General features: G+C 46.9%; 1 protein-coding gene across 2 annotated transcripts in view; it reads left to right on the top strand.

The window, feature by feature from the left end:
* Positions 1–14,775, top strand: part of CENPE (centromere protein E) — a 206,619-nt gene that overhangs the window by 164,500 nt on the left and 27,344 nt on the right. For both annotated transcript variants that reach the window (XM_069743668.1, XM_069743664.1), the window contains one exon: positions 14,231–14,545. In XM_069743668.1, coding sequence (XP_069599769.1) covers positions 14,231–14,545 — 315 coding nt within the window. The remainder of the gene's footprint in view (positions 1–14,230; positions 14,546–14,775) is intronic.

Raw genomic sequence — 14,775 nt, 5'->3', positions numbered from 1 at the left:
CAACAAGACCCTGAAGGTGGATGAGGAATCCGTTTCCACTCGGGAACACGTGGTCTTTCAAAAAGTCAAAACGTGTCCAAAGGGTATTTGTCACTCATCCTGAATTTAAGGACATTGTCCAGAAACACAGGGACCGGTCCGATAAACTTTTCACAGGTCAAAAGCCGATTGAGTCCAAATACCCCTTCACTCAGGAACTAATGAAGAACTGGCTGCAGTCTCCTTCAGTGGACCCTGCAGTATCGCATCTCACCTCCAAGACGCTCCTTTCTTTGTCTAACGATTCTATAGTCAAAAATCCCTCTGACCTCCAAATTGACTACCTGGCTCGATCGGTCTTTGAGGTGACAGGAGTGTCGCTCTTTCCATCTTTCGCCGCTACTTGGGTGGCTAAGGCTATGGTCCTTGGGCTGAGGTACTGACCACAACCATCCACGACAGTAATCTCCCCCCAGAGGCGATCAACCTGGCCAACCAGATCGCTCAAGCCGGGGACTTCGTAGTTAACGCCTCAATAGACGCGGCCAATTGCGCTGCACAAGCAGTCGCAAATGCAGTTTCTATCAGAAGAGTCCTGTGGCTCAGAGATTGACGAGCAGATTCGGCTTCCAAAAAATCTTTGACACATCTGCCATACCAAGCAGTCGCCTGTTCGGTGAAAAGCTAAAATTATCTCTGACGTCACCGGAGGAAAGAGTAAATTTCCAGTCCACCACCTGACAGCACCATTGGAGGACGTCCTTCTTACCCTCAGTGGGACAGGAACCACAAGCAGTTAAAAGGACCCTCCCCACTCCACCCACCAGTGTGTTTCCTGTCCCACTGCGGATAGGAACGGCAAGCATGTCCTCCGACGGTGCTGTGCAGATGGTGGGGATCGGGGGCCCAGCCTTTCCCTTCCCCGCCGCAAGATATCTGCGGCTGATACCTGCTATGGGGGGTCCCTCAGCCTCCCCAGTGTAGCGCTGCTCCTGGGGTCGGGTCCGCTTCCTCCTCGTGGGGGCTCTCGGTCCGGGTGCCTGTCTGCCGGGGGGTGAGTGCGGCGGCCGCTTCCAGCAGCTGCCGGCTCCAGCATGCGACCGCAGCTTCCGGGTCCAGCGGCCGCGTCACTTCCGGTTGCGACGGCCGCGTCACTTCCAGTCGCGACCAGCGTGGAGGATGGCGCCGGCAGCAGCGCCGGCCTCGGTGAGGGGCACAGCGCGGTCACCGCAGCGGTGGTAAGGAGGGCAGGATCAACCAGGTAAAACCTATATAAACTCACTAGGGGGGTCTGTATGCCGCCGACCATCCTGACAAAAGGAGCACTCGGCTATACGTCCAGATTGTTATCTGCTATGGAGGAGACTGCCAGACCTGAGGGGACTGACCAGCTTCAGGGGCACATGAGTGGGCTATGTTAAAGCCATACCACAAAGCTCACCCCTCCCCCTGCTTCCCTACTTACGTACCCCACACATGTCTATTTATCCTAGGCTGACCCTCCCATCCCCACAGCCGAAAGGAAAAAATCGGGGAAAAATAAATGTCCGATATGTGCCACTAAGTTTCCGGAAAATTGGCGGAAACCATTGTGCAAATCGTGCACATCCAAGATTGTGGGTGATGAGCAGACGACGCTACTATCCAGTATGAGGACCATGATTCGACAGGAGGTTCAGGCTTCTATCTCAAGCTTGAATCTTTCCCAGGCAACTCAGTCAGAACCGAAGACTTCACGGAAGAGGCCAAGGGAGTCTAGCCCCTCTTCCGGGCTGAGGTTTCAGAGGATTCTGACCAGGAAGAAAAAGACGGATCTTTAGGCAAAGGGAAGAGATATCTCTTCTCTGCAGCAGACACAGACTAGCTTCTTTATGCTGTGCGCAACACCATGCAGCTACAGGATACGCCAGAGGAGACCTCGATCCAGGACGAGATGTTTGGCGGATTACATGCCCAGGTGACCAGTCTTCCCCGTCAACAACCACATCCGTTCCATGATCCTGGAAGAGTGGCAGGAAGCGGAGAAAAAACTGGTGATTCCCAGGGATTTTAGACTTCGACTGCCCTACAATCCAGAGGACATTAAAGTGTGGGATGAAGTTCCCAAGATCGATGTGCCACTAGCAAAAGTGGCGAAGAAAACCTCAATCCCATTTGAGGACTCTTCCGCATTAAAAGATCCTATGGATCGTAAAGCGGACGGTTTGCTAAGGAGAACTTGGGAGTCCTCCGCGGCAATAATACGGGCCAATATAGCTGCAACATCCGTAGCCCGGTCAATGCATTTATGGATTGACGATTTAGAGGATCATCTCAAAGCCAAAACTTCCAGAGATGTTATCCTTAAATCCCTGCCGTTGCTCAAACTCGCAACAGGCTTTATGGCGGACGCTTCGGCCGAATCTGTACGTTTTGCGGCTAGAAGCGAATCTTTGTCTAACGCGGCCAGAAGAGCCATATGGCTAAAAACCTGGTCGGGGGATCTCCAGTCAAAAAATAAATTGTGTGGAATCCCATTCTCAGGGAATAAAGTATTTGGGCCTATTCTAGACGATATCCTAGAAAAAGCCTCAGACAAAAAGGGATTCCCTGAGGAGAATACCAAAAGGTATCAGCCCTTTCGTAGGTCCCGACCTAGTCAGAAGACAGACTACAGGGGGAAAAGGAAGACTGGGAGGTGGTCTTATCCAAAGGGTGGAAAAGGTAGAGACTCCATCTTCCCAAGTGCAGGTACACCAAAGTCAAATAAATGACATAAAGGTGGGAGGTCGCTTACAAAAATTTCTAGGGGGTTGGCAGAAGGTGTCCCAGAATCCTTGGATTCTACAGGTGATTGCGCAGGGATACAAATTAGAGTTCTCCAGCAGTCCCCCAGAAAGATTTGTAGTAACCCGACCCTGCCCGCTCTCCGACTCCTCCATGTGGACAAACATCCAGGAGCTGTTGGATTTAGAGGCGATTGTGCCAGTTCCCATCTCAGAAAGAGGCAAGGGCCATTATTCCCATTTGTTTTCAATAAAGAAACCGTCCGGGGACTCCTGGACGATTATAAATTTAAAACCACTAAACAAATGGGTCCGGTACAAAAGATTCCGGATGGAATCTATAAAGTCCACAATGCCTATAATAGACAAAGACATGGTAATGTGTACCCTAGACCTAAGCAACGCATACTATCATGTCCCGATACGCATCTCCTACCAAAGATTCCTGAGATTTGCCATAATGAACAAGGGGATAGTACATCACTTCCAGTCCAGATGTCTCCCCTTCGGGCTGGCTTCAGCGCCAAGGATTTTTACCAAGCTGATGTCGGAAGTTGTGGCCTATCTAAGGAACCAGAATGTGACCATTGTCCCATACCTGGACGACTTCCTGATAATGGCGAAATCACAGAAACTCCTCAAAATAGACTGCACTTTAATAATAAATAATAATAATTTTTATTTATATAGCGCCAACATATTCCGCAGCGCTTTACAAATTATAGAGGGGACTTGTACATACAATAGACATTACAGCATAACAGAAATACAGTTCAAAACAGATACCAAGAGGAGTGAGGGCCCTGCTCGTAAGCTTACAAACTATGAGGAAAAGGGGAGACACGAGAGGTGGATGGTAACAATTGCTATAGTTATTCGGACCAGCCATAGTGTAAGGCTTGGGTGTTCATGTAAAGCTGCATGAACCAGTTAATTAATTTATTTTTATTTTTATTTTTTTAATATAGGCCACACAGGGATCGTTAGGTTAATGCATTGAGGCGGTAGGCCAGTCTGAACAAATGAGTTTTTAGGGCACGCTTAAAACTGTGGGGATTGGGGATTAATCGTATTATCCTAGGTAGTGCATTCCAAAGAATCGGCGCAGCACGTGTAAAGTCTTGGAGACGGGAGTGGGAGGTTCTGATTATTGAGGATGCTAACCTGAGGTCATCAGCGGAGCGGAGGGCACGGGTAGGGTGGTAGACTGAGACCAGAGAGGAGATGTAGGGTGGTGCTGAGCCATGGAGTGCTTTGTGGATGAGGGTAGTAGTTTTGTACTGGATTCTTGAGTGGATGGGTAACCAGTGTAATGACTGGCACAAGGTAGAGGCATCGGTGTAACGGTTGGTGAGGAATATGATCCTGGCAGCAGCATTCAGGACAGATTGGAGCGGGGAGAGTTTGGTAAGAGGGAGGCCGATTAGTAGAGAGTTACAATAGTCCAGACGAGAATGAATAAGTGAAACAGTAAGAGTTTTTGCAGAGTCGAAAGTAAGAAAAGGGCGAATTCTAGAAATGTTTTTGAGATGCAGGTAAGAAGAGCGAGCCAGTGATCGGATGTGGGGGGTGAATGAAAGGTCAGAATCAAGGATGACCCCAAGGCAGCGGGCATGTTGCTTTGGAGTAATGGTGGAACCGCACACGGAGATGGCAATGTCAGGCAAAGGTAGGTTAGTAGAGGGAGAAAACACGAGGAGTTCAGTTTTTGACAGGTTTAGTTTCAGATAGAGGGAGGACATGATGCTAGAGACAGCGGTAAGACAATCACTGGTGTTTTCTAATAAGGCAGGCGTGAGATCAGGAGAAGAAGTGTATAGTTGGGTGTCGTCAGCATAGAGATGGTACTGGAAGCCAAATCTACTGATTGTTTGTCCAATAGGGGCAGTATACAAAGAGAAGAGGAGGGGGCCTAGGACTGATCCTTGAGGAACCCCAACAGTAAGGGGAAGGTGAGAGGAGGAGGAACCAGCGAAACATACAGTGAAGGATCGGTCAGAGAGATAGGAGGAGAACCAGGAGAGAACGGTGTCCTTGAGGCCGATGGAGCGGAGCATAGTGAGGAGGAGCTGATGATCCACAGTGTCAAATGCTGCAGAGAGATCCAAGAGAATTAGCATGGAGTAGTGACCATTAGATTTAGCTGTTAGTAGGTCATTAGAGACTTTAGTGAGGGCAGTTTCAGTAGAGTGTAAAGAGCGGAAACCAGATTGAAGAGGGTCGAGAAGAGAGTTATCTGAGAGATAGCGGGTAAGACGGGAGTGGACCAGGCGTTCGAGGAGTTTAGAGATGAATGGAAGATTAGAGACAGGTCTATAATTAGCGGCACAGTTTTGGTCGAGGGATGGTTTTTTAAGTAATGGATGTATGATGGCATGCTTAAATGAGGAGGGAAAAATACCGGAAGTGAGGGAAAGGTTGAATATTTTTGTTAGGTGAGAGGTGACAGCCGGGGAAAGGGACTGGAGGAAATGTGACGGAATGGGGTCACTGGTGCAAGTGGTCGGGCGAGAAGATGCAAGGAGCCTGCTTACTTCTTCTTCTGTAACTGGTTCAAAGTCAGAGAGTGAACTAGATGCAGTGGGGGAGGGAGGACAGTGCATGGTATGAAGAGATTGGGAGATGATTTCCTGTCGAATATGGTCAATTTTTTCTTTGAAGTAATTGGCCAGATTGTCAGCACGGAGATCCGTGGTTGGGGCCTGCGCTCTTGGGTTGAGTAGGGACTGGAACGTGTCAAAGAGACGTTTAGGGTTATTGGACAGGGAGGTGATGAGGGTGTTGAAGTAGGTTTGTTTGGAGAGGTGAAGGGCAGAATTGTATGTCTTTAGCATGAACTTATAATGGATGAAATCTTCGGGTAGATTAGATTTTCTCCACAGACGTTCTGCGCACCTGGAGCACCGCTGCAGGAAACGTGTTTGCAGCGTGTGCCACGGTTGTTGCCGTCTGTGCCGAGTTGTTTTATGTATAGGAGGAGCAGCTTCATCCAGGGCACTTTCACTCTTTCCATCCTACAGGAGCTGGGGTGGATTGTGAACTGGAAGAAGTCCTGCCTGGTCCCAAATTCCAGAATAAAATTTTTGGGTGTGATGTTGGATTCCAACCTAAGAACATCTTTTTTTACCAGAAGACAGGCAAGAGGCCTTGATCAGGAACATTCATCCGTTCAGAAAAAGTACCCCCTCCATAAGAGAGGCAATGAGGATACTCTGCTTCATGACAGCATGCATATCCTGTGTGAAATGGAGCCAATTCCACTCGCGGGAGTTGCAAAGAGAAGTTCTAGGATCCTGGAACAGGAAACAGAGTTCTCTAGACAGGAAGATGGTTGTGTCTCCGTTGGTAGAGAGATCCCTAACCTGGTGGACCACACCGGGAAATCTGAAAGAGGGAGTTCCATGGATACTCGATCCCTGTGTTACGGTGACCACAGACGCCAGTCAATACGGATGGGGCGGTCATATAGGAAGAACATACTACCAGGGAGAATGGACTCCTCAGATTGCCGCAAAATCGTCAAATTTCAGGGAGCTATATGCGATCTGGAAAGTGTTGCGCCAGGCCCAGTCATTGGTCCGAGGCAGACACGTGAGAATACTGTCCGGCAATGTCACAGCAGTGGCATTTGAGACACCAGGGAGGTCCGAGACATCCACCACTGCAACACTTAGCAGACCAGATTTTCAGGTGGGCAGAAAGATCTGTCAAATCCATCTCGGCAGTTCACCTGGAAGGTGCCAAGAATCAGGTAGCAGATTTCTTGAGCCGAAAGTTGGTACATCCCGGAGAATGGGAACTGAACCCGGAAGTATTCAGCAGTCTATGCCAGAAATAGGGAACACCTCAGGTGGACCTCTTTGCCACCAGGTCGAACACAAAGATCAGAGCATTTTTCTCTCTGAATCCTCTAGATGGAGCCACAGGAGTAGACGCCTAGTCTCAGTATTGGGGAGAAGGTCTCCTGTACGCATTTCCGCCTCTTCCTCTGATACCGAAGACACTCGGGAAGATACGAGACGAGAAAGCAACCGTAATCCTGGTGGTTCCTTTTTGGCCGAAAAGCTGGTTTTCTCTACTATCCAGGATGTCAACAGAGGAACCAGTCTTACTACCGAACAGGCAGGACCTTCTACTTCAAGGTCCGGTGTTCCACAAGAATCCAGATTCTCTTCACCTATCTGCTTGGATCCTGAACGGCAAACCTTAAGATCCAGAGGCCTGTCAGAAGATGTCATTACCACACTCCAGGCAAGCAGAAAGCCGGTGACTTCGGCGATTTACAACAAGATCTGGAAGCGGTATTGTTCCTTTCTGGGAGAAGGTCCTGTGGATACTTCGAAACCGGATATCCCCAGAATCCTCGATTTCCTGCAACTCGGATTTGACAAGGGCCTTCGGCCTAGTACTCTAAAAGTACAGATTGCAGCACTTAGTGTCTTTTTTGATACATCACTAGCCTCCCATCCCTGGATAGCGAGATTTTCCAGGGCCACGCAGAGAAAGAGGCCACTTGTGAGGAAATCCACTCCTCCTTGGGACCTAAACCTGGTCCTTAACACTTTGTGTAAAACCCCTTACTTACTGTCGGAAGATATGGACATAGCCAAACTCTCCTTTAAGACTGCTTTCCTAATTGCCATAACATCGGCTAAAAGGCTGGGGGAGATGCAGGCTCTTTCTATCCAGAATCCATATCTTCAAATCTTTGACAACAGAATAGTCTTCAAACCTAACCCAGCTTTCCTCCCCAAAGTAGTATCCTCTACCAATATAAATCAGGAGATAATCCTTCCTCCTTTCTGCCAACACCCTAAAAACGCAAAAGAGGGGGTCTACCATAACCTTGACGTTGGGGAGACTGTTCTAAAATACCTGGGGGCGACAGAAAGCTGGAGACTGGACACCAACCTATTTATACAATACGGTGGTCCAAATAGGGGTTGTAAAGCAGCAAAATCAACCATTGCTAGGTGGATTAAAAACATGATTAGCCTAGCATATACACACCAAGGGAAAGATCCCCCTGACACTCTTAGGGCCCACTCAACACGAGCTATTTCTACATCATGGGCAGAGAAGGGGGGTGCCTCAGCTGAGCAAATCTGTAGGGCGGCGACTTGGACTAGTCTTTCTACCTTTGCTAGACACTATAAATTAGATGTCGTATCAGACCAGTTAGCTTTTGGTAGAAAAGTTTTACATGCAGTAGTCCCACCCTAGTTAAAAATCCTTTGGTATTCTCCAATGGTGCTGTCAGGTGGTGGACTGGAAAACGGTAATTAGTTTTTACCGGTGATTGTATTTCCAGGAATCCACCTGACAGCACTACTAGTTCCCTCCCACTGCAAGCTTATACTACTGACTAATGTGATGTAACATTGGTGTGTAATTGTAAATAAACTCTCTTTTTGCATCCATCCAGATGTGGTACTTAGAAAATCACTGGTGGGTGGAGTGGGGAGGGTCCTTTTAACTGCTTGTGGTTCCTGTCCCACTGAGGGTAAGAAGGACGTCCTCCAATGGTGCTGTCAGGTGGATTCCTGGAAATACAATTACCGGTAAGAACTAATTACCGTTTTCTTCCTCAACAAAAGCCTACCCGGCCGTTTCGGTATCAACAACAACCTCGATTCTGGTCCTTTCGCAACAATCCCAATTGGTCTTCCACCTCCTCCGGATCAGGACGAGCTTCGCGCGGAGACAGAGGTTCCCAGGTCTCATACAGACCTAACCGTAGCTGGGAACCCAGACCGAGGGCATCTGGATCGAAGAGATCCAGATCCCTTAGACCTGCCACTCAATGACTCGTTGCAACATCCGGGGGACTTCGACCAAGTAGGCGGCCGTTTATTTTCATTCCTCCAGGCCAGGCTCTCGGTTGTCCATGACGAGTGGGTCAGAGAACTGGTGTCCTCCGAATACAAAATAGTTTTCTCAAACCTCCCCCCCCCCCCCCTCCCCCCACCTGACACGTTTCTTTCAGTCATGTCCCCTGAAACAAAAACAGCTTTTCTCCAGGCCATAAGGGCACTACAAGGGGACTGAGTCATTCCGCTTCCCCTAGACCAAAGGTTCAAGGAGTTTTACTCAAACCTATTCATGGTCCCAAAGAAGGACGGATCGCTATGACCGATACTTGCCCTAAAGCTTCTAAACCACTTTGTAAAAATTCGGCGCTTCAGAATGGAATCCCTCCGCTCTGTCGTCGCGTCCATGGAAAAGGGAGAGTTCCTAGCATCCATAGACATCAAGGATGCTTACCTCCACATCCCAATTTTTCCCCCTCATCAACAGTTCCTTCGCTTTTTGCGAGGAACACTTCCAGTTTGTGTCCTTACCTTTTGGCCTCGCCACCGCTCCCAGAGTTTTCACCAAAGTCATGGTAGCCGTCATGGCTATCCTTCATGCTCAGGGAGTGGTGGTACTTCCGTACCTGGACGACCTGCTGATAAAAGGCCTGTTATATCCAACCTGCGAGGAGTCCGTCGACATCACGGTGAATACTCTCTCGCCTGGGTTGGAAGATAAACTTCAAAAAATCTTCCCCAGTTCCAGCTTAGCGGATTTCCTTCTTGGGAATGACCCTGGACACTTCCCGTGGCTTGGTCATTCTCCCTACAGAAAAGCCTCGGCCTTGCAGCAGGGAGCACAGAGTCTCTCCCGCCCAGTCTTTCACTCCATTGGTTTCAGCTTGCGCATTCACGGCAAAATGGTAGCTGCCATGGAAGCGGTTCCGTTCGCACAGTTCCATCTCCGTCCCTTACAACATGCGCTGCTGTCGGTTTGGAACGGGAACCAGTCTTCTCTCGACCGTCGATTCCGTCTGTCTTGGCAGGTCAGGCAGACCCTCAGGTGGTGAATGTTGAAGTCCTCTCTGAACCAGGGGAAGTCCTTTCTCCCAGTGCGCTGGCTGGTGTTGAGAACCGATGCCAGCCTTTTGGGCTGGGGTGCAGTCTTCAGTCACCACACAGATCAAGGGCGGTGGTCCACTCTAGAGTGCGCCTCCCCATCTATATCCTGGAAATACGAGCGATCAGACTAGCTTTGCTCAGTTTTCACCTTCTCCTTGCAGGTCGACCCATCAGAATCCAGTCTGACAACGCCACAGCGGTGGCGTACATCAACCGTCAAGGGGGAAACCCGCAGCTAGACGGCCATACTCAAAGTGACCCACATCCTCCGCTGGGCTGAGTGCAACCATTCCCCAATGTCGGCAATCCACATACCAGGTGTGGAGAATTGGGCGGCGGACTTCATCAGTTGCCAAGGTCTCTCCTCGGGAGAGTAGTCCCTTCACCCGGAAGTTTTCCAGCAGATTTGCAATCGCTGGGGAACCCCGGATGTGGACCTCATGGTCTCAAGGCTCAACAAGGTCCCCCAATTCATTGCCCGATCACTTGATCTACGCGTCATCAGAGCAGATGCCTTGGTTCTACTGTGGCATCAATTCCGCCTTCCGTACGTTTTTCCTCCTCTCCCCTGCTACCGAGGGTGATCAAGAAGATCGGGGCAGAGGGGGTACCAGTGATCTTAATTGCGCCGGGCATGGTACGCGGAACTGGTTCAGCTCGTCGCCGACATCCCCTGGCGGCTTCCAGATCGCATGGATCTCCTATCACAGGGCCCAATTTACCACCAGAACTCCGGGGCCCTGTCTTTGACGGCGTGGTCGTTGAAGTTCATTCTCTGTCCTCCATAGTACACGCCTGTGCAAGGCAAGATTGCCTTGTGCAGGCATGTACTACGGAGGACAGAGAATGAACTTCAATCCAATATTGCAGCCAGCGGGTAAGGAAAGGGTGAATCAAACACCCGAAAACCCCGCCTCTATGGCTGAAAATTGTTCCCTCCAAATTCAGGTGACAGAGTCCCTTTAATTTAAAGTTTAATTTGTAATTATCCCATTTAACCCCTCTCTGACATTGTAATATTCAGTCCACGTGTCCTGGACCGATTTGACCATGGACGAAATATTAAGTCACCACGATCGCTCCCGTGCACACGGGGGCTGCACGGGTGATTGCTGCCGGGTGTCAGCTGATTTTGATAGCTGACACCCAGCACTTGGTGCCAGTAGAGGTCACAGACCGCTCCCGGCACTTTAACCCTCGAAATGCTGACAGCCCCTCTGCCTTTGGATTGGACACCCCGCTGCGTGACGCGGGGTCCTGATCGTTGCCATGGTGACTCGATGTCATGACATCCGAGTCACTAGAGCTAGGAAACTTGCTGATCATGCGCAGTGCATGATAAGCAAGTCTCACTGTCAGTGCAGAGCTATCAGTTTCTATAGCATGGAGAGGCTGCTACATCTGCATGCTATAGCAGCGATCAGCCTGCAAAAAAATGATTGTCCCATATTGGGACAAAGTAAAAAAGAAGTTAAAATTAATTAAAGTTAAAGTTTAAATTGTAAAAATATTTTTAAATAGAATATATATTGATTTTTTTTTTCTTTCTCTTTATAAATACTTGAATAAATATTTGGTATTGTAGCATCTGCAACAACCCGACATATAAAACTGTCCCACTATAGATGACTCCTTTAGTGAACACCAAAAAAAAAATAAACAAGGCTAAAAACAAAGCTTTATCATACCGCCAAACAAAGTGGAATAACACGTGATCAAAAGGATGGATATAAATAAACATGTCACCTCTGAAAACATCATCTTGTCCTGCAAAGAACAAGCTGCCATACTGCTCCTTCATCAGAAAAATAAACAGTTATAGCTCTCAGAATAAAGGAATGCAAAAATAAATATTTTTTCTAAAGATAGTTTTTATTGTATAAAAGCGACAAAACATAAAAAAAGAGGTATCGCTGTAATCATACTGACCAGAAGAATAAAACTGGCTTATCAGTTTTACCCCACACGGAAAGGCATAAATCCCCACAAAATGAATTGCTGGTTTTTGTTCATTCAAAATCGGAATAGAAAGCGATCAAAAAATGTTATGTGCCTGAAAATGGTACCAATAAAAACGTTAACTCGTTCCGCATTAAACAAGATCTCACATGACTCTGTGGGCCAATATATGGAAAAAATATAGCTCTCAAAATGTGGTGATGCAAAAAACTATTTTTGCAGTAAAAGGCATCTTTTACTGTGACAGCAGCCAAACATAAAAACCCGCTATAACGCCTCTTTCACACGTGCTGATATTTCCGATACTGGAGATGTCAGTGTTCGTGTGTGTAAGCCTTGCGGCACATGTATGGCATGCGTGTGCCACATCAGTACCACACAGATTGGCTCCAAGGAAGAAGTGTTACAGTAAGCGCTGTTCCCCGGTGTCTGGGGGCTGAACACTGCTCTCATCAGTCTCCCCTCCTCTGCCAGCGATCGGCTCAAGCAGGGGAGAATGAGTGATGAGACAGCAGGCTATGGCTGATTAAACTATTACTCTACTAGCTCACGGTGATAGCGGGTATCTCACCGCAGTGCAGCTCGGTTGGGAACCGGAGCCTCAGTGACTGGAGGTGAACCTCTATGATGTCACCTCTATGATGCCTTATAAAATTTGCGCTCCAGGAGGCAAATAGCGCTCTGTTCCTCCCGAGTCTCTCTACTGCGGTTTCCATCAAAATCCGTCGTTTTTGTGAAAAAACGGATCCCCTTCCGTTTCATCCGTCGTGCGCTGGATCTGTCTTAAAATCACTGTCTCTCTCTCTCTCTCTCTCTCTCTCTCTCTCTCTCTCTCTCTCTCTCTCTCTCTCTCGTAGTTCAGAAAATGGGGTCACTTATGGGGGATTCTGCTGTTCTGGCACCTCATGGGCTCTCCCAGTGGATCATGGCACCTGCGAACCATAACCGTAAAATCTGGCGCTCCTTGCCTTCTGAGCCTTGCACTGTCTGAAAAATATTTCCTGATTTACATGTATGGTATTGGCGCACTCAGGAAAATATGGACCTCAGTTTGTTGTATTAAAAAAAAAATCCTATTAGCCCTTAAAAAAATTAAAACATGGGGCTAAAACAACATTTTAGTGGTAAAAATGTAATTTATTCTTTCTTTACCACTCAGTGGTATAAAATTCTGTGAGGCACAAGTGGTGTCATTATGATCACTGCACCCCTAGATGAATTCATTGGGGAGTGTAGTTTGTAAAATGAGTTCACATATAGGGGGTTTCTGTTGTTCTGGCGCCTCCTGGGCTCCGCCAATGTGACGTGGCACCCCTAAACCATTCCAGCAAAAGCTGAACTCCAATATGGTGCCCCTTCCCTTCTGAGCTTTGCACTGTGCCTCAAAAGTAGTTTTCCCCCCACATATGGGGTATCGGCGGACTCATGAGAAATTGCACAACAAACTGTATGGTGCAATTTCTCTGGTTTATTATTTTTTTTTTTTTTCATGGCTCAACATTATAAACTTCTGTGAAGGACCTGGGGGTTCAAAGTGCTCACCACACATCTAGATAAATTCCAAAATGGGGTCACTTGTGGGGGGTTTCCACTGTTTAGGCACATCAAGGGCTCTCCAAACGTAATATGGCATCTGATCTCAGTTCCAGCCAATTTTGCTTTGGAAAAAGTCAAACGGTGCTTCTTCAGTGCTCTGCCATGCGTCCAAACAGTGGTTTACCCCCATATGAGGTATCGGTGTACTCAGGACAAATTGCACAACAATGTTTTGGGTCCAATTTCTCCTGCTACCCTTGGGAATATAAAAAAAAATTGGATCTGAAGGACCTTTTTTGTGAAAAAATGTAAATGTTCACTTTTTTTTTTTTTTTTACATTCCAAAAGTTCCTGTGAAGCACCTAAAGGGTTAATAAATTTCTTGAATGTGGTTTTGAGCACCTTGAGGTTTGCAATTTTTAGAATGGTGTCACTTTTGGGTATCTCTTATCGTATAGACCTCACAAAGTGGCTTCAAATGAGATGTGGTCCCTAAAAAAATAAATAAATAAAAATGTGTTGGGAAAAATAAAAACTTGCTGTTCAACTTTTAACCCTTATAACATCCTAACAAAAAAATATATATATTGGTTCCAAAATTGTGCTGATGTAAAGTAGATATGTGGGAAATGTTATTTATTAACTATTTTGTTTATAAAATAAATGTTCTCACTATTATGAAGTAAAATGTCACGAGAAAACTGTCTCGGTATCACTGGGATCCATTGAACTGTTCCCGAGTTATTACCTTATAAAGGGACAGTGGTCAGAATTGTAAAAATTGGCCCAGTCATTAACATGCAAACAACCCTCGGGGGTTAACATGCACCAACTTCTTTCTGAAAAACAAAAAACAAGCAAAATATAAGGTTTTGTAGTATGATCGTAATTTTCTCATTAGCTACTGTTTTAATGCAATTTCTGCAGTTTTCCATAAAACCATCGGTGTTTATTATAAGCGGAGCAAAGTCCTCTTTTAAATGTTGAGATGTTCTTGGCTCTTTAACACCGTATCCCAAAATGTACAGTCATGGATTTTTTTGAGTTCTGAAATCTGACTTTTTCTGTAAACATCAGGCTGAGAAATTAAGAGAGGAAATACAGCAGCTAAGACATGAGCGTAACCTGCTCACCGCTGAACAAGTTAGGAAGACTAACCAATTAAATGAACTAGAAACTGAGCTCCAACAGCTACAGGAGAAGATGCGTCTCAGTGAGGCCTCCACCGAACAAATGAAGACTGATAACATTGCACTACGCGAGCAGCTGCAGCAGTGTGAACTGAACGTAGCATCTCTTCACCAAGAACATGAGCAGTTCCAGCAGTTGCTCCAGAGAGCACGAAGTGAAAAGGAAAATATATATAGCACCTTGCAAGATCAAGAAAAAGCAGTAAGTATACCAGCCATCCAAGTTACTACCTCCATGGTAAAAAATGATTATCTACCACAAATGGAATAAATATGCATTTTTTCCTTACTTTTATGAACTAAATTTAAAAGGTCATTGGTTGCATAAGGAAATTAAGTAATGCTACTACATATTACGTTTTTACGAAGTTACCAATTTTACACCTTTTTTTAAATTTGAAGTGTTTAAACTTCACTGTAGTTGCTGGGTTG

This window comes from Ranitomeya imitator, chromosome 1 (assembly GCF_032444005.1).
Source record: "Ranitomeya imitator isolate aRanImi1 chromosome 1, aRanImi1.pri, whole genome shotgun sequence".
Taxonomy (NCBI): Eukaryota; Metazoa; Chordata; class Amphibia; order Anura; family Dendrobatidae; genus Ranitomeya; species Ranitomeya imitator.
Note: the sequence above shows the minus strand (reverse complement) of the source record. Positions and strands in the feature narration are given on the sequence as shown.